The sequence below is a fragment of the Gigantopelta aegis genome, chromosome 8 (genome assembly GCF_016097555.1).
Source record: "Gigantopelta aegis isolate Gae_Host chromosome 8, Gae_host_genome, whole genome shotgun sequence".
Lineage (NCBI taxonomy): Eukaryota > Metazoa > Mollusca > Gastropoda > Neomphalida > Peltospiridae > Gigantopelta > Gigantopelta aegis.
In genome coordinates this window covers 52,463,271-52,491,215 of record NC_054706.1, presented here as the reverse complement: position 1 = coordinate 52,491,215, position 27,945 = coordinate 52,463,271, and the positions used below count along the sequence as shown (strand labels likewise).

The window sequence follows — 27,945 nt, the reverse complement described above, 5'->3', positions numbered from 1 at the left end:
TGTATCACTCATTGGATAAACAATGTTGTTGGTTTTTTGCCTTTACCATTAGTGTTCAACAACTGGAATTTCAAGGGATCTTTTATATGCACCATCCCACAGACAGGATAGTGCATACCACGTCCTTTGATTTGCCAGTTGTGGTGCACTGGCTGGAAGAAGTTTGTTTTGTTTAATGACGGTACTAGAGCACATTGATTTATTAATCATCAGCTATTGGATGTCAAACATGGTCATAGAGAGGAAACCTGCTATATTTTTCCATTAGTAGCAAGGCATCTTTTATATGCACCATCCCACATACAGGATAGCGCATACCACGACCTTTGATTTGCCAGTTGTGGTGCACTGGCTGGAATGAGAAATAACCCAATGGACCCACCGGTGGGGATCGATCCCAGACCAATCGTGTATCAAGTGAATGCTTTACCACCGAGCTACATCCCGCCCCTTGTATGTTGTAGAGTGTTATATAAACAAATGGTTGCTAACTGATAAGAGTAACCATGTGGCAGCAGTGCATTTTCTTCTCTCATTTGCCAGACAAATTGTGTTAGGAAGGAAATGGTTTATTTAACTACGCACTCAACACATTTTATTTACAGTTATGTGGCGTCGGATATATGGTTAAGGACCACAGATATTGAGAGAGAAAACCTGCTGTCACCACATCATGGGCTATTCTTTCCGATTAGCACCAAGGGATCTTTTATATGCACCATCCCATAGACAGGATAGCACATACCACGGCCTTTGTTATACCAGTCGTGGAGAAAAATTGTGTTAGATACCGAGTAATAACCATTGATTAACCTGGTAAATGCAAATATTTTTTATGATACTAAAACTGTATTTCCTTGTACTCAATATGTAACTCATTTCATAAATTATTTCAGTTGGCTAAATGTTCATATCACAAATTTAATAAAGTTACATTTTATGGTTTCTGTGGTATTTTTATAAATGTATTCACTAATTTATGTTCCATCATTTTAATGCATACCCCAGGAAAAAGAAAATCAAAGGTAAAGGCATTACAGTAAATAAATTGTTGTGACCTCCAAAAATATTGTAGAATTAGTATTTATATTTGTTTGGATATGTACAGTATTGTATTTATATGTGCACATAACATAATGCATTGGTTTGTTAAAGGTATATAATGTATCTGGGTGTTTTTTTTATTATTATGTTGAATGTTTTTAAATTATCACCTTTGGCTGCATAGACTGTTGATCAACATTGTCAGTTTAAAAATATCTCCCTATGGGTAGCAGTATACCAAATAGCATTTCACTGGGTCAAAGTTCACCCAACTTTTAATATCAATTTTAATGCTACCATTGACTCCTGCCATTGTTGATAAATGTGATAATGTTTGTTGTCATAAAATGTTGTTTCATCTGTCCAGGCAGTAAATTCCTCTAATTTAATTTGAACTACATGTATAATTATCAGTGTACCAGCTACTAAATGTGCTTAAAACATGTATGGGCTCCTACTAAAAATAAGATAATAATTTATTTCTGGAATTAAGGTATTCAAAGACTTCCCATTAAGTCTAAAATCAACAGCTTAACTCCCTTTTTTTTCTGATTTACTTTAAGGGTAAAAGGTGATAGTATACATGTCCATAATGTTTTCGTTAATAGAGGTATTTCGCATTCCTATTGCGCATGCGCGCGAAGAGTAACGTCCCTTGACAAAATAGACTGAAACTAGTCTATTTACAAATTGGGGGGCGTGACAGACAGGTTGTTATGGGTGACTTGAGTAGCTTCGTAGGAGACTTTTAAACTTTGGCAACTAACATGTACATATTTCGAATTAGATGGTATAATGGCCGTAGAAAACGGTCCCCTGAAATTTACAGCGGAATGGTTCAAATTAAAGGGACATTCCTGAGTTTGCTGCATTGTAAGATGTTTCCGACTAATAAAATATTTCTACGATTAAATTTACATATTAAATATATTTTCCTGTTTAGAATACCAGTGTCTGTATATTCAATGTGTTTCTGATCGTCTTAATATTTGTAAGAAGCCCAGACTGGATTTTGTCTTCAAATAACTTCGTACATAAGAAAAAACAATATTTTAGGAAATAAGATGAAATTTAACATAGTACAAATATTAGAACGATCAGAAACATGTTTAATATACAGCCACTGATATTTTATGCAGAAAAATATATTTGATATGTAATTACAATCATTAAAAAGTCTCTGTTAGTCAATAACATCTTAAAAATTGCAGCAAACTCGGGAATGTCCCTTTAAAAAGCAGTGCAACAACTTGGACAAAATCTCTGCGACTCGTACCCGAGGGTTTTGATAACGCCAGATTAAAAGACTATCTCGTAAAAAGTATAAACAAAACAGTTGACAGATTCCATAGGTTATGGCATAGGTTATGGCATCGATCGATAGAGAGAGAGAGAGAGAGAGAGTATAGAGAGAGAGACACAGAGAGAGACACAGAGAGATATATATAGATAGATATATAGAGAGATATATATATATATATATATATATATATATATATATATATATATATATACACAGTCAAACCTGTCTTAAGCGGCCACACAAGGGAGTAGATAAACGTGGCCGATTAAGACAGGTGGCCGCTGAGTACAGGTTGCCACATATATAGTCTTTAAAACATTTTTTGTTGTTTCTTGTTTTACCGTCTGTACTGCTAATTAACGGATTTGTGCTTCATAGTTGACTATAAATCAACTTTTGACATGTTGTCTCCTTCAGAAATAATGCAAATAGAATATTTTAAATTAACCGTTCTCCACAATTTTGTTTTCTTTTCCATTTAATTATTTAATTCCGACTTCATGCGATGTATTGTTATAGTAAGTGAATATACAAATGTCAAGCGTAGCCTGCCCAGAGGCAATTAGATGCATGTCAGATTCATACTTCCTTAATTGATACACAGTGGAGATGTCGGGACTGAATGGGTACTAGTATTCCTGAAGGTGTGAAGATCAGTTATTTGCTGCACCTTATCGCTGTTGTTAAAATATCCCTTTTATATAAGAGTAAAACTTTACTGTGGCCGCTTAATGCAGGTATTTTAGCGATTTGGGATCCGATTTAGGTGGCCGCTGGCCGCGTTAGACAGGTGACCGCTTATTACAGGTGCATTTACATTATAAATCTTTTGGGAGGAAAAAAGTGGCCGCTTAAGGCAGGTGACCGCTGAGTACAGGTGGCCGCTAGGACAGGTTTGACTGTATATATATATATATATATATATATATATATATATATATATATATATATCAGAAGGTGTTTTGTTGCATTTTTCTTAGTGTCTATCTAATTGGGAAAAGTTAAAAAAAGGAATTGATTTTATGCTGTTACATGTATATCCATAAAGTGGGAATTTAAAAAAAGGGGGATTTGAGGGGAGGGGGGGGGGTTGAAGGTAGGTGCCGTTCTGTTTACCCATACACACATTTTTATACAGTGTCAACATGAACGCATTGGGTATTATACAAAATATATTTATTTTCTTTACTGTTAATGTGTTTTCCACCATATCTAAGTATATAAAATACTAGACGGACCTGTGTAGGAACGTCCTGTACACATCCGTCATCACTCTATATATATTCATATATCATTATTATTATTATTATTATTTAAGGAGTGTCTGTTATTTCTTTTACGTTCATCGGGGTATGAACAAAATAAATCATCCGTAAATTGTGTGAATCAGCGAAGCCGTTCTCACGTAAGTTTGCGGATGATTTTTTTGTTCATACCTAGATGAACGTAAAAGTAATAACAGACAATACTTATAATTAAATTTGAAACACACTGAGTAATAATAACATTAAAAGTTCATATATATATATATATATATATATATATATATATATATATATATATATATATCTATATATTCTGTTGAGTATTGTCCGAAATAAAACATATATTTTCTGTATATACAAAATATATATTTATTTATTTTCTTTACTGTTTACTACCATATCTAAGTAGAGAATACTAGACCGCCCTGTATAGGAACGTTCTGTACATAGCTGTCCTGACTACATATATTTTTTTTTATATTTACACACGCCACGTTATATATTTTATTGAGTATAATTCGAAATATACATATATTTTCTTTATATACAAAATATATATTTATTTTCTTTACTGTTAATGTGTTTTCCACCATATCTAAGTATACTAGACCGCCCTGTGTAGGAACGTCCTGTACAGAACCGGTAAGGTTTTGGTCCCTTATGCGTTCACTGGCTTCCCTCCTACAAAATGTACAGAACAAACCCTCGTACTTAGAGTAACATTAAAATCGTTTTCTACGTGAAACGATTACCCACAAACATTTCCGATATCCATTGGCTGGATATCGATGGAAGGATAACGAATTTCCCGGACATATGCGATTGGAACAGTTAATAATTGAACAATGGTCGTGGCCTCCCATTGCTTTTGCCCCCCAATTTGCAGATAGGTCTATTTTGGCGAGATCTCGCGAAATCTCGCGGTTTGCGTCCTTGAGTAACTCCGCAACGGGCACATGCGCAGTGGAATGAGAAAGAGGTGTATTGATTAACCACAAGTTACTACTGTTGTCTACGCGATTTGATTGGTTGGTTTACACATTTTATTGTATATGTTAACATTCTAAAACAATCTTAAGTTCATCCAGGCTTAGATTTCTTTAATTTTACCTTTTTGTTTTTACCTGCTTTTTTAAAATTCTTTTATTTTATTTTTTATTTTTTCCAAATAATGTTCCACTTTTAAAAATTACATAGCAAAATAGTAAATATTAAACTTACTTTAACTGCGCCCTTATGTGTGTGATAATCTATATTTTTAAATGAATGTTCAAATTAATAGAGTGCTTTCTGTGTAAAATAGGTTGAATTGTTGAATGTATGTTGTATTAATTTTGTGTTTTTTTAATGTTAAAATTGAGGTAAGGGGGAGGATTGTAATAATTGGTAGCATTTGTAATGATTTCTTCTTTGTGTTAATTCAGATTTGGAAGAACCTGAAAAGGTAGAAGAGAGACAAGAAGCTGACCAGGTATCTGGTGGTACAATGTCACCTGCTGACACAAATGGCATCACTCATTCCAGGACGACCGACGTAGCATTAGGGCGTACAGAAAAAGTTTCAAGAGACCAAAGCGGCACTGTAACTAAGAAGATGGGGAAGAAGAAGAGCTTGGAACGCAAGACTGCAGTTCAAGACGACGATGACCAGACGACTCCAAGTCTGCCGTCTGCCCGGGTTTCTCTACCTCCGAAGGAACAACCACCATCACAGGGCAAAGATGATGTCTCTGGAGTGGAGAAGGGGTCTCCCACTCTAGACACAGAACCAAAAAAACAGAGTCGGCCCGAAGACACCGAGCATAAGGACGACTCTTTTGAAAAAAAGACAGAAAAACCCAGAACTGAGACCCCCAAGAAACTCATTCCAGAGCAGGTTAGAAGTTTGGACAAACCCAAGCTTGTAAAATCTGCGCCAATTGTCGATGACGAATATTCCCCAACCGAAACTGTGATGAAATGTACAGAGTCTGACGAAGTAGATTCATATCAACAAGAAGTGCAGAGTGATTCTGTATCCGACGCAACCGAACAAATTAGAGATACCACGGACGTAAAGAAAGTTCCGAGTCCTGCAATGAAATCTAGAATTCCTCGCAAGTACGGAGGTGGTAGGAGTCGAACGCAGGACTCTTCTGACATAGGCAGGTGCACCTCTCCGAAACCTAAATCAAAATCCGACCCCACCTGCAAGCCACCTATACCCCCACAAAGCGCACCAGTGACACATTCCCCCGTTTTACACGTCCCGTTGGATCTGAGCACCCGCTCACACAGTGTGGACGAGATTCAGAAACATAAGCATGATGATGATGGTGGGAAACACTCTCAGGAACACAAGGAAACAACTCGCAAGTCGTACGAGTTTCGGCACACACCCAGCCCCACACTGCACGTCGGGGTGGTGTCTGCCGTGAAACGATTGAAACCTGCCGCAGAACTCCTGGAGGAAAGCCAGCGGTACCGCAGTGGCCATTCTATATATGCGCAGCGCATAATACAAAAATATATCATGAAAGATGATAAAAAACAGGAAGAGAAATCGAGGAAACACGACAAAGAGAATATCTCTGGAATTTACGTACAAGCAATGGTGAAGCGACTATCACGAGAGGGCACACCCAACCGAAGTGTAGAATCTTCGAAAACAAATTCCTCGCTGTCGCTACACGGATCAGAGTCACCGCACTCGCAGTCCGAATTTGTTTCGCACATTGTACGCAAGCTCTCCTCTCCCAGTGGACCAGACCATCATAAAACAATTGCTCCCTTGAAAGATGTAACAAATGATGGACACGTCAAGAAAATGACCGAAGTTTTCGACTCTTCCAACCTGACGGGCGTCCCCGAGCGGGCGATGTCAGACTCGGAAGTGAAGAAACGCAAAACGGAACGGACACCCTTAGCCCCAACTCAGCGACAGTCGTGCGAGTTGGGCGCTCTGTACCTCGTAACGACGACCACCACCACCCAGGCTGTGACGACCACACACCCACCAAGTTCTGTGATAACAAGCTCACTGAAACCAGACTCAACTATAAGCCCAACCAACCATCAATCCATGCCTGCCCTGGGCACCGCGCGGCAGGTGTCATTCGAGGAGCCACTGCGGGATCGCTCGGCCACCTACAGTGCCACGAGCGAACACGCGCCGAAACCGCTGCCGTCATCATCCACATTATCATCATCATCGGGGAAGCGGCCCGACCCTGAGGAAATCGTAACCCTGTCTCAAGACATACCATCATCATCATCATCATCACTGCAGCATGCATTAGCCCCCCGGGCTCATTCGGGGAAAACGGTGGCATTCCGAGAATCGTCTTCTCCCGGAGAGAAAAGCGGCTCAAGACCATTATCACCACGGTTGCACGAACGGCGGGGCAAGAAGAAAATGGGGACCATTGGTGTGCTTTGTAAACAGTCCATGTCATTTGATCTCGGTGTTTCACGTCATGTAACGGAGTGGGACACTCAAGTAGAAGGCATTTCCTATAGAAAACAGAAGAGCTCCACAAGCTCCCCCCGCCCCTCTTCGACTAGCTCAGAGGGAGAAGGAGCACCTACCTCGCCATCAGATGAAAAGAAACATTCTCGCAAAGGCTTTCTGGATTCAAGATGGCTCCAGAAGCCAAAGAAATTTTTCAAAGTTTCGAAGTAAGTAAATGAAGGTGTATTTTTTGGCATTTTATTTTTAAAAACAATTCAGAATTTATTCATTTTTTATTTATGGGGGAATGGCTACTAGTAATTTTATGATTATGGTTAAATGTATTTCAGTAAAAATTTGATATTTTTTAATATACAGCAATAGTGTACATGTATGTTAGTTGGGGTTTTTTTTTCTTTATGTTTCTTTATTTCATTTTTTTTTTTTTTAAATTTATTATTATTCTTTTTTGTTTGTTTTTTAGCTTTACCACGCACCATTATTATCTAATTGCATAACTACTGTATAAATAGTTTGGCTTTTTTTTTTTCATTATTTTTCTTTATTTCTTCTTATTTATTTATTTATTTATTATTATTATTTAGCTTTTTTAGCTTTTTCACCCACCATTATTATCTAACTGCATAACTACCTTATTAATATAGTCATATTGGACATTTTGTCCGATAGTAACAAAGGTAAGTTTTCAAGACTAAAAGTACACTTTTACAACTTCAATTTTTGTGTAGTAATCCACTTGTGAAATTGCAGATATGAAAAAGCACGTTTCTGTATGTTGAATCACATTACTGGAAAGCAGGCATTAATAGTTGATAGTTGTCATTTTAGCGGTTGTTGTGATTTCTCTTAGATGAACGACATGACTGGATAAACGGGTCAGATATTCTCAGTAGGTAGGTATCAGCATAACTGTGTGATGGCCTTTGTCACAAACATTAATAAATATTGGCAGAACTTGCAGCATCAGATAAACCTAATTTATTTTTGTTATAGTACAGAACAAAAACAGGGGGATAAAAAAAAAAAAACTTCATAATTTTAAAAATCTTTATTCTGTATGAATATGGAGGATAGAAATGCAAATTGTTCTCAATTTCTCAGTGTGTTAAAATGCACCTCTCCCCCAACCCCCCTCCCCCAACCCCCCAACCCCCCCAACTTTTTTAAAATGATAGTTTATTTTTAGATATTTAAAATATAACTTATACAGTTTGTATTTAAAATAATATTTATCAATTATTTTATAGATTTTCTGGTGGCTAGTACAAGTTGGAAATATTTATATATGTAGGCTATATATTTTTGATACTACCGATGGTATTCACATTTTGGAAGGGTCAAGATCTAGCTCATTTGGTAGAGTGTTTGCCTGACGTGCTTTGATCACAGGATCAAATCTCCTCAGTGAAGCCATTCCAATCGGTGCTCCACGACTGATATAACAAAAGCTGTGATATTTGCCATCTTGTGTGGTAAAGTTCATATAAAAGATTTCTTGCTGCTAATGCAAACAATGTGGCATGTTTTCTCTAAGACTGCGTGTCAGAATGATGAAATGTTTGACATCCAATAGCCGATGATTAATAAAATCATTGTGCTCTAGTGGTGTTGTTAAACAAAACAAACTTTGACTTTAAAATTTTGGAAGTTCTGGGCCCATCTTGAGATCAAATTTTTGTTGTAGCTGATGAATGAAAAATATTTATCAAATGTAAATGTCTGGGTTTTTTTTAATTATATATGTTTTTAACAAATCATTAACATTTTAAAATGTCAGTTTTAGATATCACTAGATTTATTTCTCCACATTACATGTATACAGAACTTCAGATTAAAACAAGTACAATGTTTTACTTGTGTAGATGTGGTCATTGTTGTATCAATAACTACTTTTTAAATGAAAACATGTCTCTCTCAAATTAAGATGAATCAGTTTTATATACTTTTATGTTCTGCCAATAGCCAACTCTTGCATGTTTGACTTTTCAGTGCTAAATAAATAACTAGTTCAGTTACTATTTGTTGACCATGTGCTGCAGTTTTTGATGTGCTTCTGTGAGCGATTTTTGTCAGTAATCATTTACAATAGACAGCATCACTAATATTGACAATTAATTAAAATCAGGTTATTAATTATAAATAATTTAAAATGAAGTCCTTTTTAACAAGATTTGAAATCTGTCGTGTTTCACGGCAAAGGAATTCTTAATATTTGCATGCAGTATCCTAGTTATGGTATTGTAACGGAAACTTTCGCCTACATCTCAGTTACCTGAACAGAAGACCGTGTCGATGTCAGTGCTACGTTATCATATCTAGCAGTATTCCAGCAACTACAAATATGCATTTTTCAAAATTTGTTACACCAAAATAAAAATACTTGTGTAACCATCTCATATGAAATTAAAATTTGAAGAACAATTAATATATTTTCACAGATTTGTAAAAATACTTCATGCCAAATTTCATATTTTATGGAATTTTTTTTTTTAATATGAACGTATGGGGAGATTCTCTGCCTTCAATATGTCTAACTCCTAGATTATGAGATCATTTCATTTCATTTCAATTCAACTTATTTTCGTGCTTATATCCAATTAAAGTTTAAGCACGCTGTCCTGGGCACACACCTCCGCTATCTGGGCTGTCTGTACAGGACAGTGGGTTAGTGGTTAGTGGGTTAATGGTTATAGAGAGAGAAGAGGGTGTAGTGGTCTTACACCTACCCATTGAGCCCTTAAGAACTCGCTCTGGGTTGGAGCCATTACTGGGCTACGAACCCTGTACCTACCAGCCTTATATCCAATGGCTTAACCATGATATCCCCAAGGCTGGTTATGAAATAAGGGTATGTATGTGTGTGTTTAAAACAGCTATTATTAAAAAAAAAAAAAAAAAAAAAAACTTCACCTGTTTATATGAAGAGATTTTGTTCTCAACATTGGTAATCTGATTCATTCTCGGTGGCGTCGTGGTTAGGCCATCAGTCTACAGGCTGGTAGGTACTGGGTTCGGATCCCAGTCAAGGCATGGGATTTTTAATCCATATACCGACTCCAAACCCTGAGTGAGTGTTCCGCAAGGCTCAATGGGTAATTGTAAACCTCTTGCACCGACCAGTGATCCATAACTGGTTCAACAAAGGCCATGGTTTGTGCTATCCTGCCTGTGGGAAGCGCAAATAAAGATACCTTGCTGCCTGTCATAAAAGAATAGCCTATGTGGCGACAGCGGGTTTCCTCTAAAAAACAGTGTCAGAATGACCATATGTTTGACGTCCAATAGCCGATGATAAGATAACAAATCAATGTGTTCTAGCGGCATCGTTAAATAAAACAAACTTTACTTTCATTCTTATCTTTACTTCATCTATATGTCTCATTTTTTAATAGCTTTTGTGTTTATTATATATATAAGATCCATTCAAGGGAGACAACTTGCTTTTAGTGGGAAAAAAAAATCTTATCACTATAGACATATTGTATTAGTACTGATTTGGATGAGTTTATACTAGTGAGTTATTAATGTTGGAATATTTCACTTTTGAAACTAAAATCATTACTAGAAGGAAACTTGTATGTGAATGTTGTGGATTTTGCTTGTGGATATTGTAGTTGCAGACTAGTACCATATCAATTTTACTTAGGTTTACATAGAGTACCTGTGTTTCTGCCAGAAAGAAATGTTTTGGTTTAGTGCTATGAAACTGAATATTTTATAATGCATGTAGGGGGTATGGAGGGCCTCCCCCAGAAAGAAAATAGGTTAGATTTAGGGTTAGGGTTAAGAAAATCATACAGTAATGATAAAGAGGCATTAATTTTGTCAAAAGGTTAACTTTAAAAAAAAAAATATGCCAAACAATTTGGGTATGGTGCCATACCCATTTTACCCTCTGGCAGAAACTGAGTACTACATGAGTGGCCATAACATAACAGAATGTATCTTAACAAGCAAAAGTGGGTTAGAGGTGTTGTGAAACAATGAACTGAAAAATAAATTGTATCTTATATACACGGGTGTAATATTATGTTTCTTACATACATGTATCCTCAAAAACTACATTGAAAAGAAATTTAAACATCTGTTCCAACTAAAACATATTTACAGCTCTTAGGACAGGTCAGAGGGTTTTATGTGCACATTCAGAGCAAGCTGTTGTAGCGCACACCTGTCATGGCTGCAGGTGCCGGCCTCGGCCGGTTCCTCCATCCAGGACAGGAAAGTTTTGGGGTGGGTGAGAGAAGGGAACGCCTGCACTGGCAGGTGCAAGAGAGCACCAGCAGCCAGACCAGAGTTGGTTACAGCTCTTGTGTTTGTAGTTATTTTATACATCACAGAGCAATCAATTTTAGTCATGATTATTTCATTGGATGGTTTGGTTGTGGTGACCATAGAGCAGCCAATAAGATATTACCAAATCGATATCCCACTAGTGAGAGGTCGATATATATGATACTAAAAATCTTACATGGTGTTCTCTCCAGTGGATGTGTAAGAAAAAGTAAGTTATCATTTGAATGTTGCATGTATATGTGGTGAAGATGTTAATGTTTATATTAACAAACACAGTATTTGCAGGTTGGGAGTAGACGTCCTTACATCAGTTATACCTGTATCATGACAGTGTTTTTGTTAAGTAAAATTTAGGAAATTATGCTTAATGTAATACAGTGGACTCTGTCCAAACCAGCATCTGTCTAAACCGGATTTCTGTGTAAACCGGTACAGTTTTAAAGTCCCATCCAGCTCCTGTTAATTTATTAGGAACAAATGTCTGCCTATATATACACCGGATTCCGTCTATTCCGGACTTCGGATGCAAATTCAAGAACAAAAGAACGGTTTATATAGTAATTAGCTCTGTCTATCTGACCTCTACTGTCTACCAGTGGTCAACTTTTAAACAATAATGGGAGTTCCTCAGTAATTAGGACACCAAGGTGTTATGAAATAATTGTGCCTCTTTGAAGTCTTACTAACCAATGAACCACATCTGTTGTAATGGGTGCAAGTAGCAAGATAAATCGGATTATTATTTGTATGTATTAATACTGCATTATGTCATACCGATCTGTTGTTTTGTCAAATGTAGTACCTGCATAAATACGAACGACTCTTCTGTTTTGTATTGTCTTACTGAATTTGCAATGGCGGAGCGATGAAAAAAAAGCTAACATATCGAACTCTCCTTAGAATATAAAGTGAAATTAATCGATGAATTATCATCAAATCCTCTGTGTAAACAGAAAGATTTAGATTTGAAAACGCAGATATATACTAAAATGTAGTAACCGTAAATCGCCAATTGTACAAGGACAATCATATTTCGGTAGAGAAAAAATGCAAATATCTTTCCGGTTTATATCAATCACTAACACAAGCATTGCTTAGCCTTGCTTTCATATATACACATGTATCTCACACATAGTCCAAACGTTTGGTTAATATGACGTTTTATTTACATGGGTATTTTCTGATCACTACTGGTATATCGCAAGAACCGTAACTCTGGACGAACTCTGTCTACACTGGCACTCTGTCTAAAACGGCATATTTTTTCGGTCCCAAATGAATCCGGTTTAGCAGGGCTTCTAGAATCTTTACAAAATACACTAGCCATGGGATCAGTGATTAACAAAATTAACTAGCCATGATTAAAAATTCACTAGCCCTACTTTACTTTAGTTAACACAATTTTACTAATAGTAATAATCGGATATGTCACCTAAACAGGGAGATAGAACTTAAAAACACTAAAATGAGGGTGAGGACAGGATATTCATATGTAAATAAAAAATTGCAGCATTTGACAACTTTTTTTCACTAGCCGTTGGGCATGGCAGTAGTTATTTACTAGCCCAACATTGAATATCACTAGCCGTAGGAGTGGGGCTACCATAATCTAGAAGACCTGGGTTTAAACAAAGAGTCCACTGTATAGAATACTGTAACTGTTATTTAATGCTTAATGAAATATTTGCATCATGTGTTCAGTTGTACATGTACTTAGTACATGTATTTCATTTTCACTAAGATGAAAATGATCTGAGTTAGTTTGTTGTTTTAATAACTGTTTGGCAATAGTTGTAAATACATTAAAATTTTCAACAAAAGAAATATGACAACAGCTGAGAAGAAAACAGGTTGTTGTCTAATACAGGTAACAGGTAATTACTTTTAAAATATTAAATTTATATATCAAAGGTTGTGGTAAGTACTGTCATTGTCTGTAAGTTCATACTTTAAAACAGTCTGCTAATTTAATGTATACAATGTATCACAATTACGGTTGGTCATAATAACCACTGAAAAAGCAATTTGCCCAGGTGTCGTTCCAGCCAGTGCACCATGACTGGTATATCAACGGCTGTGGTATGTACTACCCTGTATATAGGATGGTGCATATAAAATATCTCTTGCTGCTAATTGAAAAAAGTAGCCCATGAAGTAGCAACAGCAGGTTTTTTCTCAATTGTATCCGTGTGGTCCTTAACCATATGTCTGACACCATATAACCGTAAATAAAATGTGTTGAGTGCATCATTAAATAAAACATTTCTTTCTTTCTATCCAGGTGTCAGTATACTCAAACATTTATTTTTTAACTTTTACATCTGATTGTTTTGTGCATTTAATGTTAGTATCCATTGATCATAATTGATACATTTTAAATAATTTTGTCATTTAATGTTAGTATCCATTGATCGTAATTGATACATTTTAAATAATTTTGTCATTTAATGTTAGTATCCATTGATCGTAATTGATACATTTTAAATAATTTTGTCATTTAATGTTAGTATCCATTGATCGTAATTGATACATTTTAAACAATTTTGTCATTTAATGTTAGTATCCATTGATCATAATTGATACATTTTAAACAATTTTGTCATTTAATGTTAGTATCCATTGATCATAATTGATACATTTTAAACAATTTTGTCATTTAATGTTAGTATCCATTGATCATAATTGATACATTTTAAATAATTTTGTCATTTAATGTTAATATCCATTGATCATAATTGATACATTTTAAATAATTTTGTCATTTAATGTTAGTATCCATTGATCATAATTGATACATTTTAAATAATTTTGTCATTTAATGTTAGTATCCATTGATCATAATTGATACATTTTAAATAATTTTGTCATTTAATGTTAGTATCCATTGATCATAATTGATACATTTTAAATAATTTTGTCATTTAATGTTAGTATCCATTGATCATAATTGATACATTTTAAATAATTTTGTCATTTAATGTTAGTATCCATTGATCATAATTGATACATTTTAAATAATTTTGTCATTTAATGTTAGTATCCATTGATCATAATTGATACATTTTAAATAATTTTGTCATTTAATGTTAGTATCCATTGATCATAATTGATACATTTTAAATAATTTTGTCATTTAATGTTAGTATCCATTGATCATAATTGATACATTTTAAATAATTTTGTCATTTAATGTTAGTATCCATTGATCATAATTGATACATTTTAAATAATTTTGTCATTTAATGTTAGTATCCATTGATCATAATTGATACATTTTAAATAATTTTGTCATTTAATGTTAGTATCCATTGATCATAATTGATACATTTTAAATAATTTTGTCATTTAATGTTAGTATCCATTGATCATAATTGATACATTTTAAATAATTTTGTCATTTAATGTTAGTATCCATTGATCATAATTGATACATTTTAAACAATTTTGTCATTTAATGTTAGTATCCATTGATCATAATTGATACATTTTAAATAATTTTGTCATTCCTAAGATACATGTAGCATGCAACAAAAAAATAAAAATGTATGCAATTTAAATAGAAAAATTTATTTAGTTATCAGATCTAAGCATATAGATGTATTTAACATGTTTTTATTACACTTTGTGCTTTAAAATCATATGATCAAGATAGGATAATGATTAGGATTATGATTAGTGTTCCATACAAACTGTTACTGTTAAATGTTTCAAACTCCCTTTTTGTTCATGTACAGATATTTTTCTCTCCTAACACATGAAAGAAGACAAAGAACAGAAGAAAATACTTTTTAATGTATTTAGTTTTAGTTTAATAATAAAACAAATTAAAGACATACATGTACATGTATATTCCTACTGTATTTTGTAATTTAGGCCTATTTTTAATCTTATTTTATTTGTTATTTAATGATGAAACAAATGAAAAAGATATATATAACTACTTATATCTTTATTTTTTTAGTTTAAAGACTGGTACTTATATATTTATTTTTTAAGTTTAAACATGAAACAGTGGAAAAGATATATATACTCATAGAAAAAAGTCCTTGTACACCATATGAATGAATGAATGAATGAATGAATGAATGAATAACAATGCCCCAGCACAAAAATACACATCAGTTATTGGGTGTCAAACAAAGCTGTGCACCAAATGAAATGGTCTCAAACCAACTGCAAAGTTTGTAAATGATTGAAATTTGACAAAGATCACATCAACATAATTGTGCATATTGTCTCATAATGACCAAAACTAATTTCTTGAGAACAATTTAATTTTTCCTTTTACCATTAAAGAATACCTTGGGAAATACAAATGAATGGATAAGGGAGTGAGTGAGTGAGTGAGTGAGTGAGTGAGTGAGTGAGTGATTGAGTGAGTGAGTGAATGAATGAATGAATGTTTAACAACACCCCAATACAAAAATACACGTCAGCGTATAGGTGCCAATTGGGCAATACAAGCACAGGAACGTTTTTCCATGAGTATATAACTATACAATATACATACTCGAGGTGCAATGCAGACTGACTGAATGTTAATTCTCATTTCACACTGTGTTTTAGATGTTGAGACGCCACGTCTCCAACCAGCTCGAGGCAGTACATGCCTACACCAGTGGGCAAGGAGGCCGTCCCAGGCCAGGCCGGGCCGATCCAGCTAAGTGTGTCACACAGTACACAGCCGATCCAGCCAAGTGTGTCACGCAGTACACAGCAGATCCAGCCAAGTGTGACACGCAGTACACAGCAGATCCAGCCAAGTGTGTCACTCAGTACACAGGTGATCCAGCCAAGTGTGTCACGCAGTACACAGCCGATCCAGCCAAGTGTGTCACGCAGTACACAGCAGATCCAGCCAAGTGTGTCATGCAGTACACAGCAGATCCAGCCAAGTGTGTCACGCAGTACACAGCCGATCCAGCCAAGTGTGTCACGCAGTACACAGCCGATCCAGCCAAGTGTGTCACGCAGTACACAGCAGATCCAGCCAAGTGTGTTACTCAGTACACAGCAGATCCAGCCAAGTGTGTCACGCAGTACACAGCCAGGCTGCCAGTGACTCGCAACATGGAATCAGGAAGTAAGACACTGCTTACTCTCAGATGCAGACGGTGCTTAGACTAAGAGGCGTTCCATCAGGAAAGATCGCCAGAAGCAGACAGTGTACACACTAAGAGGCGTTCCATCAGGAAAGATCGCCAGAAGCAGACAGTGTTCACACTAAGAAGTGTTCCATCGGCTGTCAAAAGATAGAACGGGATGGCCGTCAGTATGTGCTGGCCAATACGTATGCAGTCATGTCGAACAGTTCCAAAATATGGAAAAAAGGGAGATAATTTGCCCTGTACAATATGAGTGAAATTCTGATCCACAATAAATCAAAAGGTGGTTTCTCATTCATTTAAATCTAAGATGAGTAAAATAATGAGGTAAAATTTAATTTGAAAAATGTAAAGGTTGTGGAGGGTCGAGATACAGTAATTTCTTTACATTTTTTGTGAAATCAGAATTAATCTAGAACAAACTATAATATGGCATTTTTAATTTAAAAACAAATTAATAATAAGGCAGTTGACATTGAATTTAGATTTTAAAAATTCAAATACTCTTTGTGCAGGGCTAAACAATCCTCTTATAATGACACAACATACTGAAATGGCATTATTCTATAGAAAGTGAAACACAAATATGAAATCTCCAATGATAAGGAATTATTTTAACACCTAATACAGGGTTTCACTAAATTGAATAATGGCCATCAGTCTAACTGGCATATAGTGACTAAAAATAGTTGTCACTGAAAGAGATAACACTATGCCCATGAGGCCTTAATTTTCATTGTTTTCAAATCAGCACTTGGCATTTAGTCGAGCAGATGTTCATTTCAATAAATGGTTCATCCCACGTCTTCACTTCATAAGTTCCCATCTTGATGTTATCCCTCAGTGGTCATGGTTGTTGTGAAGCTATCAGTCACTGGTGCACCATTGTGAAGCTATGTCTCATTGGTCAACTCACACATTATCTCTCATTGGTCAGTTTGTTCCCCTGTCTTTATCTTCATTGGCCTAGCTTCAGTCAACATTTATTTCCAAGTGCTATTGTACAGGTGTCATGAAATGTCAAAGCACGATGTTAATATTTCCCAGAAAAGATAAATGGTGCTGAATTGTTTGTAAATCTTTGCTTTAATTTGTAAATTTTGTCTTGTTAAAAAGGGAGATGTGCATATTGCACATGTTAAATTCCCACAAATTCATGTATACATACAACTTCTGTACTGTACATTAATGCCAGAAAATATCCATGACCAAAATGTATATTGAAAATATGTCTGTGATACAGTGTAAAATGGAGAAGGAAGTCTCCAACTGGTTTTAAATCAGCATTCTAGTGCTCTGATCATGGAGGCAACTTAAAATATTTATGTAATCCTGAACCTCCTTGTATGTTAACTTTTAAAAGTATCTGTTGGTGAATTCGAGCGTACTGATGTTATGAAGCTAGTAAACAAAAGTATGCATGTGCAGTGAACAGAACCATGGTGATGCATTTGCTTAATTTTAACCTAAAGAAAATTATTTTTAGTTTTAAAAATTATTTTTACATGGTCGTTTGGTGAAGCATTTACGTAATTAAATTTTCATAAAAAGAAACTGTAAAATTTTTAATTTTTTTTAAATCACATCTACCGTAATATTAGAAAAGTGCTGATCATATTCTTGAATTATTTATAAAAAAAATTTCAGTTATTTGTAACAAATTATTTAGTTGTTAAAAATTAACGAGTCTTGTATGTACAAACCTCGCTATATACTTGTATTTACCAGACTTGTGTTAAGTAGCTCTATACAGAACTGCCAACAACAAAGATGTTCATTTTGAGAAAGGAATCAAAAGTTTCAATCGCTTGTCACTTCACGGCAACCCAGAAAGCTCGAATTCACAAGTCAACAATTCAGTGCAATATTACCCAGTATGCATCAGGGACTTTATATTCTTTCTCAATCTTAAATTCTTTTCTTGATCTCAATGTTTGCTACTCTCACTTGTAGAATTTACTTCTGTTTCTTCTATACATGTAGTCAATCCTCAAAAAAATTTCACACCTATAGTTTCAGCAAGTAAACTCGATTTGTATTTATGAACCCTTAGTGAAAATTCAGTATGGACTTTTCTTCTGGCAAGACTACTTAATAAAACTACTTACCAGATCAGTGTGCGATTTTGGTTAAAAAAAATTTAAATGCCACAAGGACTCCCGGTTTGCAAATCTTCAGAGCCCACCACCAACCCAACGAGCTGCACGTTTCCAGTACAACAGAAGATACACTATATGTTTTGCATAAAACCAAGGAAAAGATCACTATTCAAAACTCTGGTATCCCAAGATTTTGAGATATATGCTGACTGTCATTTTGAAAAGTCAATGTATTTTGTACAAAGAATTTTAAGAGCCATGCAGGCTTGTATGCTAGCCAAGCTAGAGAGTCTATGATTTTTGCGATCCTCGGGCTCCCAGACTCTCCTCAAAATCGCACACTGCAGATAGACTACTTACAAGATGACAAGTATTATTTATGTAGATAAAACTATTAAAACAGGGAATTTAATGTTCTCTGTGAAAGGTTTCTGTTAATATATATATTAATATGTAGACTTGTTCTTCCATGATCCAAGTGCCAAACAGTGTATTTCTGTCTCTACTGTGATACCCGGAGGTGGTCTATCACGTGCTGAATATTGCACATCTCTCAGTAAATGTGTCAAATCAGAATTGTGTCTGTTGTTTGTTGTAGGTTATGCAACTTCTAAACGGACCAGTCTTTGATGTATCAGTCATGAGGCACTGGTTGGGACAGGAACACCCCCCCCCCACCCCCCACCCAAGAGAAGGAACTTTTTTATGTAACACCACTCATCACATTTTATTTACGGTTATATGTCAGACATATGGTTACAGACCACAGATATTGAGGGAGGAAACCTGCTGTTGCCACTTCATTGGCTACTCTTTTCGATTAACAGCAAGGGATCTTTCATATGCACCATCCCACAGACAGGATAACACATACCACGACCTTTGATATACAAGTCATGGTGCACTGGCTAGAGCGAGAAATAGCCCAATGGGCCCACCGGTGGGGATCGATCCCAGACTGACTGCACATCAAGCGACCACTTTACTACGTCTCTCCCCCCACCCAAGTGTGTACTTCATCAACCCATCACTCCTCAGGCATGCTTTCCATCAATTCTTTTGCGTACAGTTGATACATTGCAAATATATAGTAACAATGAGGTATGGTCAAAACCGTATTACAATATACATGTAGTTGATATTAATTGAATTTAATATTCAAATTATATATTAAAATTTAACAATATTATAGAATTTTGACGGGTCAAGGTTAGTAGACCAGTTTTTATTTAAAGTGGCGAAGTATTGTAATAATATAGTTAAATTTGAATTTGAATGACTTCACTTTAAATCTCCTTACAATAACACTAAACTGGGTACATGATGTTTCCATTTTCAGAACGCTGAAATAATTCCAATGCAAAATTGCTATTGATTTTAACATTATTAATTATTTTTTTTACCATTTACGAAATTTGGATTTCAAGTGAAATTACGGTGAGATATGCTATATTTATTGTGAATACAGCCAAAATGAAAAGTGACTATTGTCGACCTTAGCTTAAAAGGCCTCTGTGGTTAAGCCATCGAACATAAGGCTGGTAGGTACAGGATCCGCAGCACAGTACCGGCTCCCACCCAGAGCGAGTTTTAATAGCTCAGTGGGTATGGGTATGTGTAAGGCCACTACACCCTCTTCTCTCTCATTAACCACTAACAATTAACAACTAACCCACTGCCCTGGACAGATAGCTGAAGTGTGTGCCCAGAACAGCATGCTTGAACCTTAATTGGATATAAGCACGAAAATATATTGAAATGAAATTAAAAATACAAATTTTTGTACAGTAATCCACTTGCAAAAATGTAGATATGGAAAAACAATTCTCCACACATAAGATAAATTGTGTTGCTAGAATGTGGGCCTTAGGCAAATGCCTTACCAGTGGCAGTGAGCTACATCCCATCCCATCTACTTACAAAACTAGGGCAGAGTGAAAGTAACATCTAATTGTTGGTGGAGGTACAATGTATTATGAAAAGTAAATAAACAAAACCAGTAGATTTTTCTGTTTAATCTGATACCAGTTTTCAACAATTGTCATACATCATAAAATGTTTATTGTCATATAATTAAAGTCACTGACCCTAGTTTTCCCCCAGGTATGTACTTTTCCTGATTTACCATGGCTTCTAGATTATGGTAGCCCCACTCCCATGGCTAGTGATATTCATTGTTGGGCTAGTAAATAACTACTATTGCCATGTCCGATGGCTAGTGAAAAACTAACTTGTCAAATGTTGCAGTTAAAAGTCTATTTTGTAAATATGAATATATCGTGACCCCACCTCAACCCCAACGTTAGTGTTTTTAAGCTCTTATCTCCCTCTTTAGGTGACCTATCTGATTATTACTATTATTTAGTCAAATTGTATTAACTTAAAGTAAAGTTGGGCTAAACAAAATTCTAGAAGCCCTGGATTTACATAAAATCAACTTTGAGCTATTACAAACACCACAGTCATCAGAAAAATATTGGATTTGCCAATATGTAATAAAAAAATAAAAATAAAAATTCAATAATAGCAAACACTTCCTAATAACTAAGGTCAGTGTACCTCCAAGGAAATACAAAGATGAACTAAGATTAATAATTATGTTACATGAAGTTGATGAACAAATATGTTACATGAAGTCTACGAACCAAGATTAATTCATCGTTACACGAAGTCGATGAACCAAGATTAATAATTATGTTACATGAAGTCGTGCAGTCTCACAGAGACAATAGGGATTTACTAGTTCAGTCTGGTTGTAGGTCTGTATGTGTATAAGAAGAAAGTTTGTTTAGTTTACCTATGCCAAAAAGATACTAGAGAGCATTCATTAATTAAAACATCAGCCTTTTAATACCAAATATTTGTTAATTCCAACACGTAGTCTTCAGAAAAAACCTGCTACATTATCCCATTAGCAGCAAGGTATCATTTATATGCACTTTCCCAGATATGACAGCACATACAACAGCCTTTGATTTACCAGTTGTGGTGTGGTACAGGTCAAACCCAATGGGTCTACCAGGGTTTCAATCCTGCAAACCAAGCAGTTTAGGCGAGTGCTCTACCGACTGAGCTAAATGTATGGGAAGCGATTATGATTTAAGATTCCACTATAAAATAACTTTCTAATTTCCAAACCACTGAGCCAATAAAACGTACTCCAGGTGGGAGCTGGTGCTGGGATGTGAACCCAGTACCTACCAGTCGTCAGACTGATGGTTCAACCACTACACCACTGAGGCTACAATTATGTTGTAGTCTCTTATACCAGGACACAATATTTCATGTAAACCATTGTTTTGTTTGTGTGTCAGTTATGCAGACTTTTAATTCACAAGAACTGCCATTACATTCTAAAATTTAAAAGTTACAAACAGGATCATCAGAACTTTATTCGCTATGCAAATATAATGTGTAACCAATTGGTTACCTAGGCGAAGATAATGGTGAGTTCCGGTAACAAAATATGTTGAAATATTGTCTTCTGTTATACATACACCTGGAAATTCATTAAGCACCATCTAGTGTTGACCATGTGGCTTATACTTCGCTAGTAATTGTGAATGTTTTGTGAATACAAACATTGAAATTAATGTTCTGTGTATGCAGAAGATACTGAAAAAGATTGATAGCAAGTGACACTGTCGTATCATCAATATTTAATATGTTCGGGGGGGGGGGGGGGGGGGGGGGGGGAAGAGACAGAAGCCATAAATATACATGGAAAGGTATGATAATTAACTGTAGAGCTGGAATCACACTGATGTGCTTTTACTAAGTAATTTATTCACACCATCTCGGTAAATACAATTAAGTATATACAGAATACGTAAACAAATTTCAATATCAGGTTTAAAGCCATCTGCACAGACAATTACTTCCAAGAGCCTTTTTAGTTGCAATGCAATACAGGTGGTGCTTAATTAATATTCAGGTGTATATGTATTAAAATATATTGCTGCCATTTAAGTAAAATATATATACACATGTATTTTAAAGCGACGTTTTATTCATTACAGAAACCCATTCAGTTCACTTTTGTCCAGTGAGCCAGATAATATATGACATGAACCTAGTAATTGTCATCAACAATGTTTTTAAAAAAAGGTTTATACTTTTTTTCACTTTCCTCTGGTTTAGTGATCAAAATAAAATATTCAGCTGTCAAAAACAGAAAAAATCCTCCTAAAATCCAGTGTTTATTCATGACCAACATGGATATACACACCAACGGGCTTATCTAATTCACATTTCACCTGGTCAGTGAACTAAAACATTCTGTCAAAAAAAACCTGCCCATATTCAATTATAACTTTTACTTTTACACAATTAAAACAATTCATTTCGCATCTGACAAACCTGCACATATTCATCATAACTTTTACTTTTACATACTGTTAAAAAGGTTCATTTCGCATGTGACAAACCTGCCCATATTCCTCATATGTTCACTTTTACAGTTAAAACAATTCATTTCGCATCTTTCAAACCTGCCCATATTCCTCATATCTTTACTTTTACACACCATTAAAACAATTCATTTCACATCCGACATTAAAACCTTGTAAAAACAACAATTTGATGGTCTTTAATCAATGATACACCATGTTGAATTTCAAACCACGGATAATTCGATACTGTATGGCTGAGTAACATGAGGTCTACATGTTGCAGAAAGAAATCCTTCATTTTCTTTAAAAAGTAGTACTGCTGAACTTCTACAACACTTTGTATCTGCCTTTGTTGATTGGAACGTAAGATGTTTGCTGAAATAAATATAATAAACATTCATAATGAAATAAGAACATGTGAATCCTTGAACAATGTTCTCCCATCAGAAAAAACTACAAACTACTTTGCTTTACTATAAAACATAATTAGCTACAATTTCAATCAAAATTAAATTAGATGTTTTTAAAATCTATTATTAAACTGATGGGTATATAGCAAATAATGCTGCTTTAATAATTTAAATGTCAATCTATTGTGAACATAAATTTATATCGGGGTAAGATCTTCCTAATCATCTGTAATTTGATTATATTCACTTTTCATAAATTAAAATAAACCGTAAGGAAGTTTTGACTCTTCAAAATTTAAAGAGTAGAAAACCGGGACATAATCGTATTTTTGGTTTGGAAAATTGTATAGAATATAAAAAATATAGCAAAACGGATAATAAATCCTGAATAAACTACATATAGAATACTAAATGGGCTTGCCTGTAATACCATTTTTATGAAATGCATGAACAGTTTTGGTATCTGACGAGTGAAAGAAATACAAGTTTCATAAAAATGGTATGACAGGCAAGCTAGTTTAGTATTTTATTTATTACAAACCAACTGTAAACAAGCCTCAATGCAGAAGTGAAGTAAGCAGATGTCAAGACCTACTACACGTTATTTTTCTATGAATTGGGTCAGCAAGTGATCTACGTTACGCTCACATCACGCCAATATTACACTAGTTAGATACTGAGTGATTATTATGACATGAGCAATATCTTACACTGGTGTGTAATAAAAGATAATGTGCAATAAAAAAACAAACACCATCAATCCATATGAGCACCAATGCACTTACCAATCTGACGAGTTCCTCCTTGATAAGTCGCGTGATCTCTTTCTTGGCCTTGCCGATGGCGATTTCACTCGTGGCCTCGATTGCCAGATACAGTTTCCGTTCTCCCTCCTTGAGCTCCTTCTGTTCCTTGCCCGGTGGAACGTACGTACCACGCACGGTGATACCTGCCTCAGAGTATTCACAGATCTGCGCCAGTGCCTCCTGAAAGGAAAACAAAATTAGTTTCTTACACACCCGTTGGTGAGAACATCATGCGTTATTTTTGATAGCACATGGCTTGTTTACACACGTATGTCTGTTAACAATTTCAAGACATACAACTGGCTGCTCCTAGGTAATGACTAGGTTACCAGTGCCATGCATCCAATGAAAAACAACACAGTGGAAACAGATTACACTGTGTTCAAAAATCTGAGCCAGTGCCTCCCAAAAGGAAATAAAATTTGTATAGCAACAATTCCAGCATACTGATGAATCAGCAGCTATTACTCCTATTAACATGAGATAGGTGCAAACTATGTCTAGAGAATAAAGAAGAAACTTGTATAGCAACAATTCCAGCATACTGATGAATCAGCAGCTATTACTCCTATTAACATGAGATAGGTGCAAACTATGTCTAGAGAATAAAGAAGAAACTTGTATAGCAACAATTCCAGCATACTGATGAATCAGCAGCTATTACTCCTATTAACATGAGATAGGTGCAAACTATGTCTAGAGAATAAGAAGAAACTTGTATAGCAACAATTCCAGCATACTGATGAATCAGCAGCTATTACTCCTATTAACATGAGATAGGTGCAAACTATGTCTAGAGAATAAAGAAGAAACTTGTATAGCAACAATTCCAGCATACTGATGAATCAGCAGCTATTACTCCTATTAACATGAGATAGGTGCAAACTATGTCTAGAGAATAAAGAAGAAACTTGTATAGCAACAATTCCAGCATACTGATGAATCAGCAGCTATTACTCCTATTAACATGAGATAGGTGCAAACTATGTCTAGAGAATAAAGAAGAAACTTGTATAGCAACAATTCCAGCATACTGATGAATCAGCAGCTATTACTCCTATTAACATGAGATAGGTGCAAACTATGTCTAGAGAATAAAGAAGAAACTTGTATAGCAACAATTCCAGCATACTGATGAATCAGCAGCTATTACTCCTATTAACATGAGATAGGTGCAAACTATGTCTAGAGAATAAAGAAGAAACTTGTATAGCAACAATTCCAGCATACTGATGAATCAGCAGCTATTACTCCTATTAACATGAGATAGGTGCAAACTATGTCTAGAGAATAAAGAAGAAATTTGTATAGCAACAATTCCAGCATACTGATGAATCAGCAGCTATTACTCCTATTAACATGAGATAGGTGCAAACTATGTCTAGAGAATAAAGAAGAAATTTGTATAGCAACAATTCCAGCATACTGATGAATCAGCAGCTATTACTCCTATTAACATGAGATAGGTGCAAACTATGTCTAGAGAATAAAGAAGAAACTTGTATAGCAACAATTCCAGCATACTGATGAATCAGCAGCTATTACTCCTATTAACATGAGATAGGTGCAAACTATGTCTAGAGAATAAAGAAGAAACTTGTATAGCAACAATTCCAGCATACTGATGAATCAGCAGCTATTACTCCTATTAACATGAGATAGGTGCAAACTATGTCTAGAGAATAAAGAAGAAATTTGTATAGCAACAATTCCAGCATACTGATGAATCAGCAGCTATTACTCTTATTAACATGAGATAGGTGCAAACTATGTCTAGAGAATAAAGAAGAAATTTGTATAGCAACAATTCCAGCATACTGATGAATCAGCAGCTATTACTCCTATTAACATGAGATAGGTGCAAACTATGTCTAGAGAATAAAGAAGAAATTTGTATAGCAACAATTCCAGCATACTGATGAATCAGCAGCTATTACTCCTATTAACATGAGATAGGTGCAAACTATGTCTAGAGAATAAAGAAGAAATTTGTATAGCAACAATTCCAGCATACTGATGAATCAGCAGCTATTACTCCTATTAACATGAGATAGGTGCAAACTATGTCTAGAGAATAAAGAAGAAACTTGTATAGCAACAATTCCAGCATACTGATGAATCAGCAGCTATTACTCCTATTAACATGAGATAGGTGCAAACTATGTCTAGAGAATAAAGAAGAAATTTGTATAGCAACAATTCCAGCATACTGATGAATCAGCAGCTATTACTCCTATTAACATGAGATAGGTGCAAACTATGTCTAGAGAATAAAGAAGAAACTTGCTTCTCACACATAAATAACTATTATCTGCTATCATTCTCTGCTTGTTACTGGTGGGAAATACCACTTAGTGATACAGGGGTGCAGAAATGGTAAAATATATAACTATTACCTGGTGACAATCTCTTATTACAGTTTAGATCCATGTCTCCCCATGTAGAAAACATTTTACTGGCAAGATAGTTTCTGACATGTTGACAATATTTTTTTTTTTAATGCCTGCTTTGTCAGTGGAACAATATTTAATTGTCCACAGAGTTTACTCATAATTGCAACAGAATGCCATTTAAACTTGAAAAGAATGATATGGTGTCAATACAGTCATGTGTGCAGTTTTGGTATTGCATCACCAATTGCTAGACAATTTAATCACAATATGATTTAACTGCATAACCTAGCTTTGTGATCCACATTTTAGTATCCTGTAAATGTTGCTAACAAAATGGAAAAAATTATCGAAAATATATCTAAAAATAAATTTTTGTTAAAGCTATCCATATTAAGAAAACCCATAAAAAGTGACAAGATGTTTTGATAATTCCTTGTAAAGTTAACCAGCAGAAATGAAAAGTAAAAAACGAAATACCTTGGATGTGACTTTCCACCTGGCGGTCTGTGGGAAGTCGTTGATGTCGAGCTCCTCCTCATACCGCTTGAACGTGTCGGCCGGTACCTCCTGCTCCTTCTCCTCCTCCACCTGCGGCCGGTAGCCAAGCTTCGCGTTGATCTTCTCAGCCATCTGCTCCGCGATTGTTTTCGACTGTAATCAAATGTTTAAAGTAATGGTTAAATCATTCATAGACACTAAACCACTAAGGGGCCGTCCATAATTTTCAACATTTTCACAAGTGTACAAAGTGTACACTTTTGACCACCCCCTCCCACCCCACCCCACCCCCCAAAAGTGTACATCCCCAAATGAAAAATGTTGATTGACATTTTTCATTTTCAAAAAGTGTACGTTGGCCCCATAACCACCCCCACCCCCCCTGCTTACGGTTTGTACGCTCGTGAAAATGTTGAAAATTATGGACGGCCCCTAAACAACAAAATCATTAATACATTTAACTTGCATTTCTGCACAACTCTTTTTGTAAAGATTCTTTTTACAAGATCATGACAGTTTTCTGTCGTGAATTATTCTCAGGTGTATTGTCCAGGAGCAGCCACTATCTAGTAATGATTTATTCTTCCTATTTCATCTTTAGGACCACCAACAGTGACCATTTAACTGTAGCATCAAAAACATTTGTTTTGTTTAATGTCACCACCAGTTAAAAAGTTAATTTTGTTTAATGACACCACTAGAGCACATTGATTTATTAATCATCGACTATTGGATGTCAAACATTTGGTAATTTTGACATGTAGTCTTAGAGAGGAAACCTGCTACATTTTTTCCAGTAGTAGCAAGGGATCTTTTATATGCACCATCCCACAGACATATATGTTTGATATCCAACAGCTGATGATTAATTAATCATTGTGCTT

At 35.3% G+C, this 27,945-nt stretch overlaps 2 protein-coding genes across 7 annotated transcripts in view; one reads left to right on the top strand and one right to left on the bottom strand.

Moving 5' to 3' along the window:
• LOC121378891 overlaps window positions 1–19,139 on the top strand; it is a 171,012-nt gene extending 151,873 nt beyond the window's left edge. For 4 of the 6 annotated variants that reach the window (XM_041507251.1, XM_041507254.1, XM_041507249.1 and 1 more), the window contains 3 exons: window positions 5,037–7,269; window positions 7,892–7,956; window positions 15,926–19,139. In XM_041507251.1, coding sequence (XP_041363185.1) covers window positions 5,037–7,269; window positions 7,892–7,913 — 2,255 coding nt within the window. In that variant the 3' untranslated portion in view covers window positions 7,914–7,956; window positions 15,926–19,139. The remainder of the gene's footprint in view (window positions 1–5,036; window positions 7,270–7,891; window positions 7,957–15,925) is intronic. The other 2 variants (XM_041507253.1, XM_041507252.1) reach the window with 2 other exon arrangements.
• A 1,424-nt stretch (window positions 19,140–20,563) lies between these two features.
• The window catches only part of LOC121378474 (probable ATP-dependent RNA helicase DDX46), a 36,202-nt gene continuing 28,820 nt past the window's right edge, over window positions 20,564–27,945 (bottom strand). The window contains exons 19-21 of the mRNA XM_041506661.1: window positions 27,041–27,214; window positions 24,150–24,350; window positions 20,564–23,329 (exon numbers count right to left, since the gene is read on the bottom strand). Coding sequence (XP_041362595.1) covers window positions 23,282–23,329; window positions 24,150–24,350; window positions 27,041–27,214 — 423 coding nt within the window. The 3' untranslated portion in view covers window positions 20,564–23,281. The remainder of the gene's footprint in view (window positions 23,330–24,149; window positions 24,351–27,040; window positions 27,215–27,945) is intronic.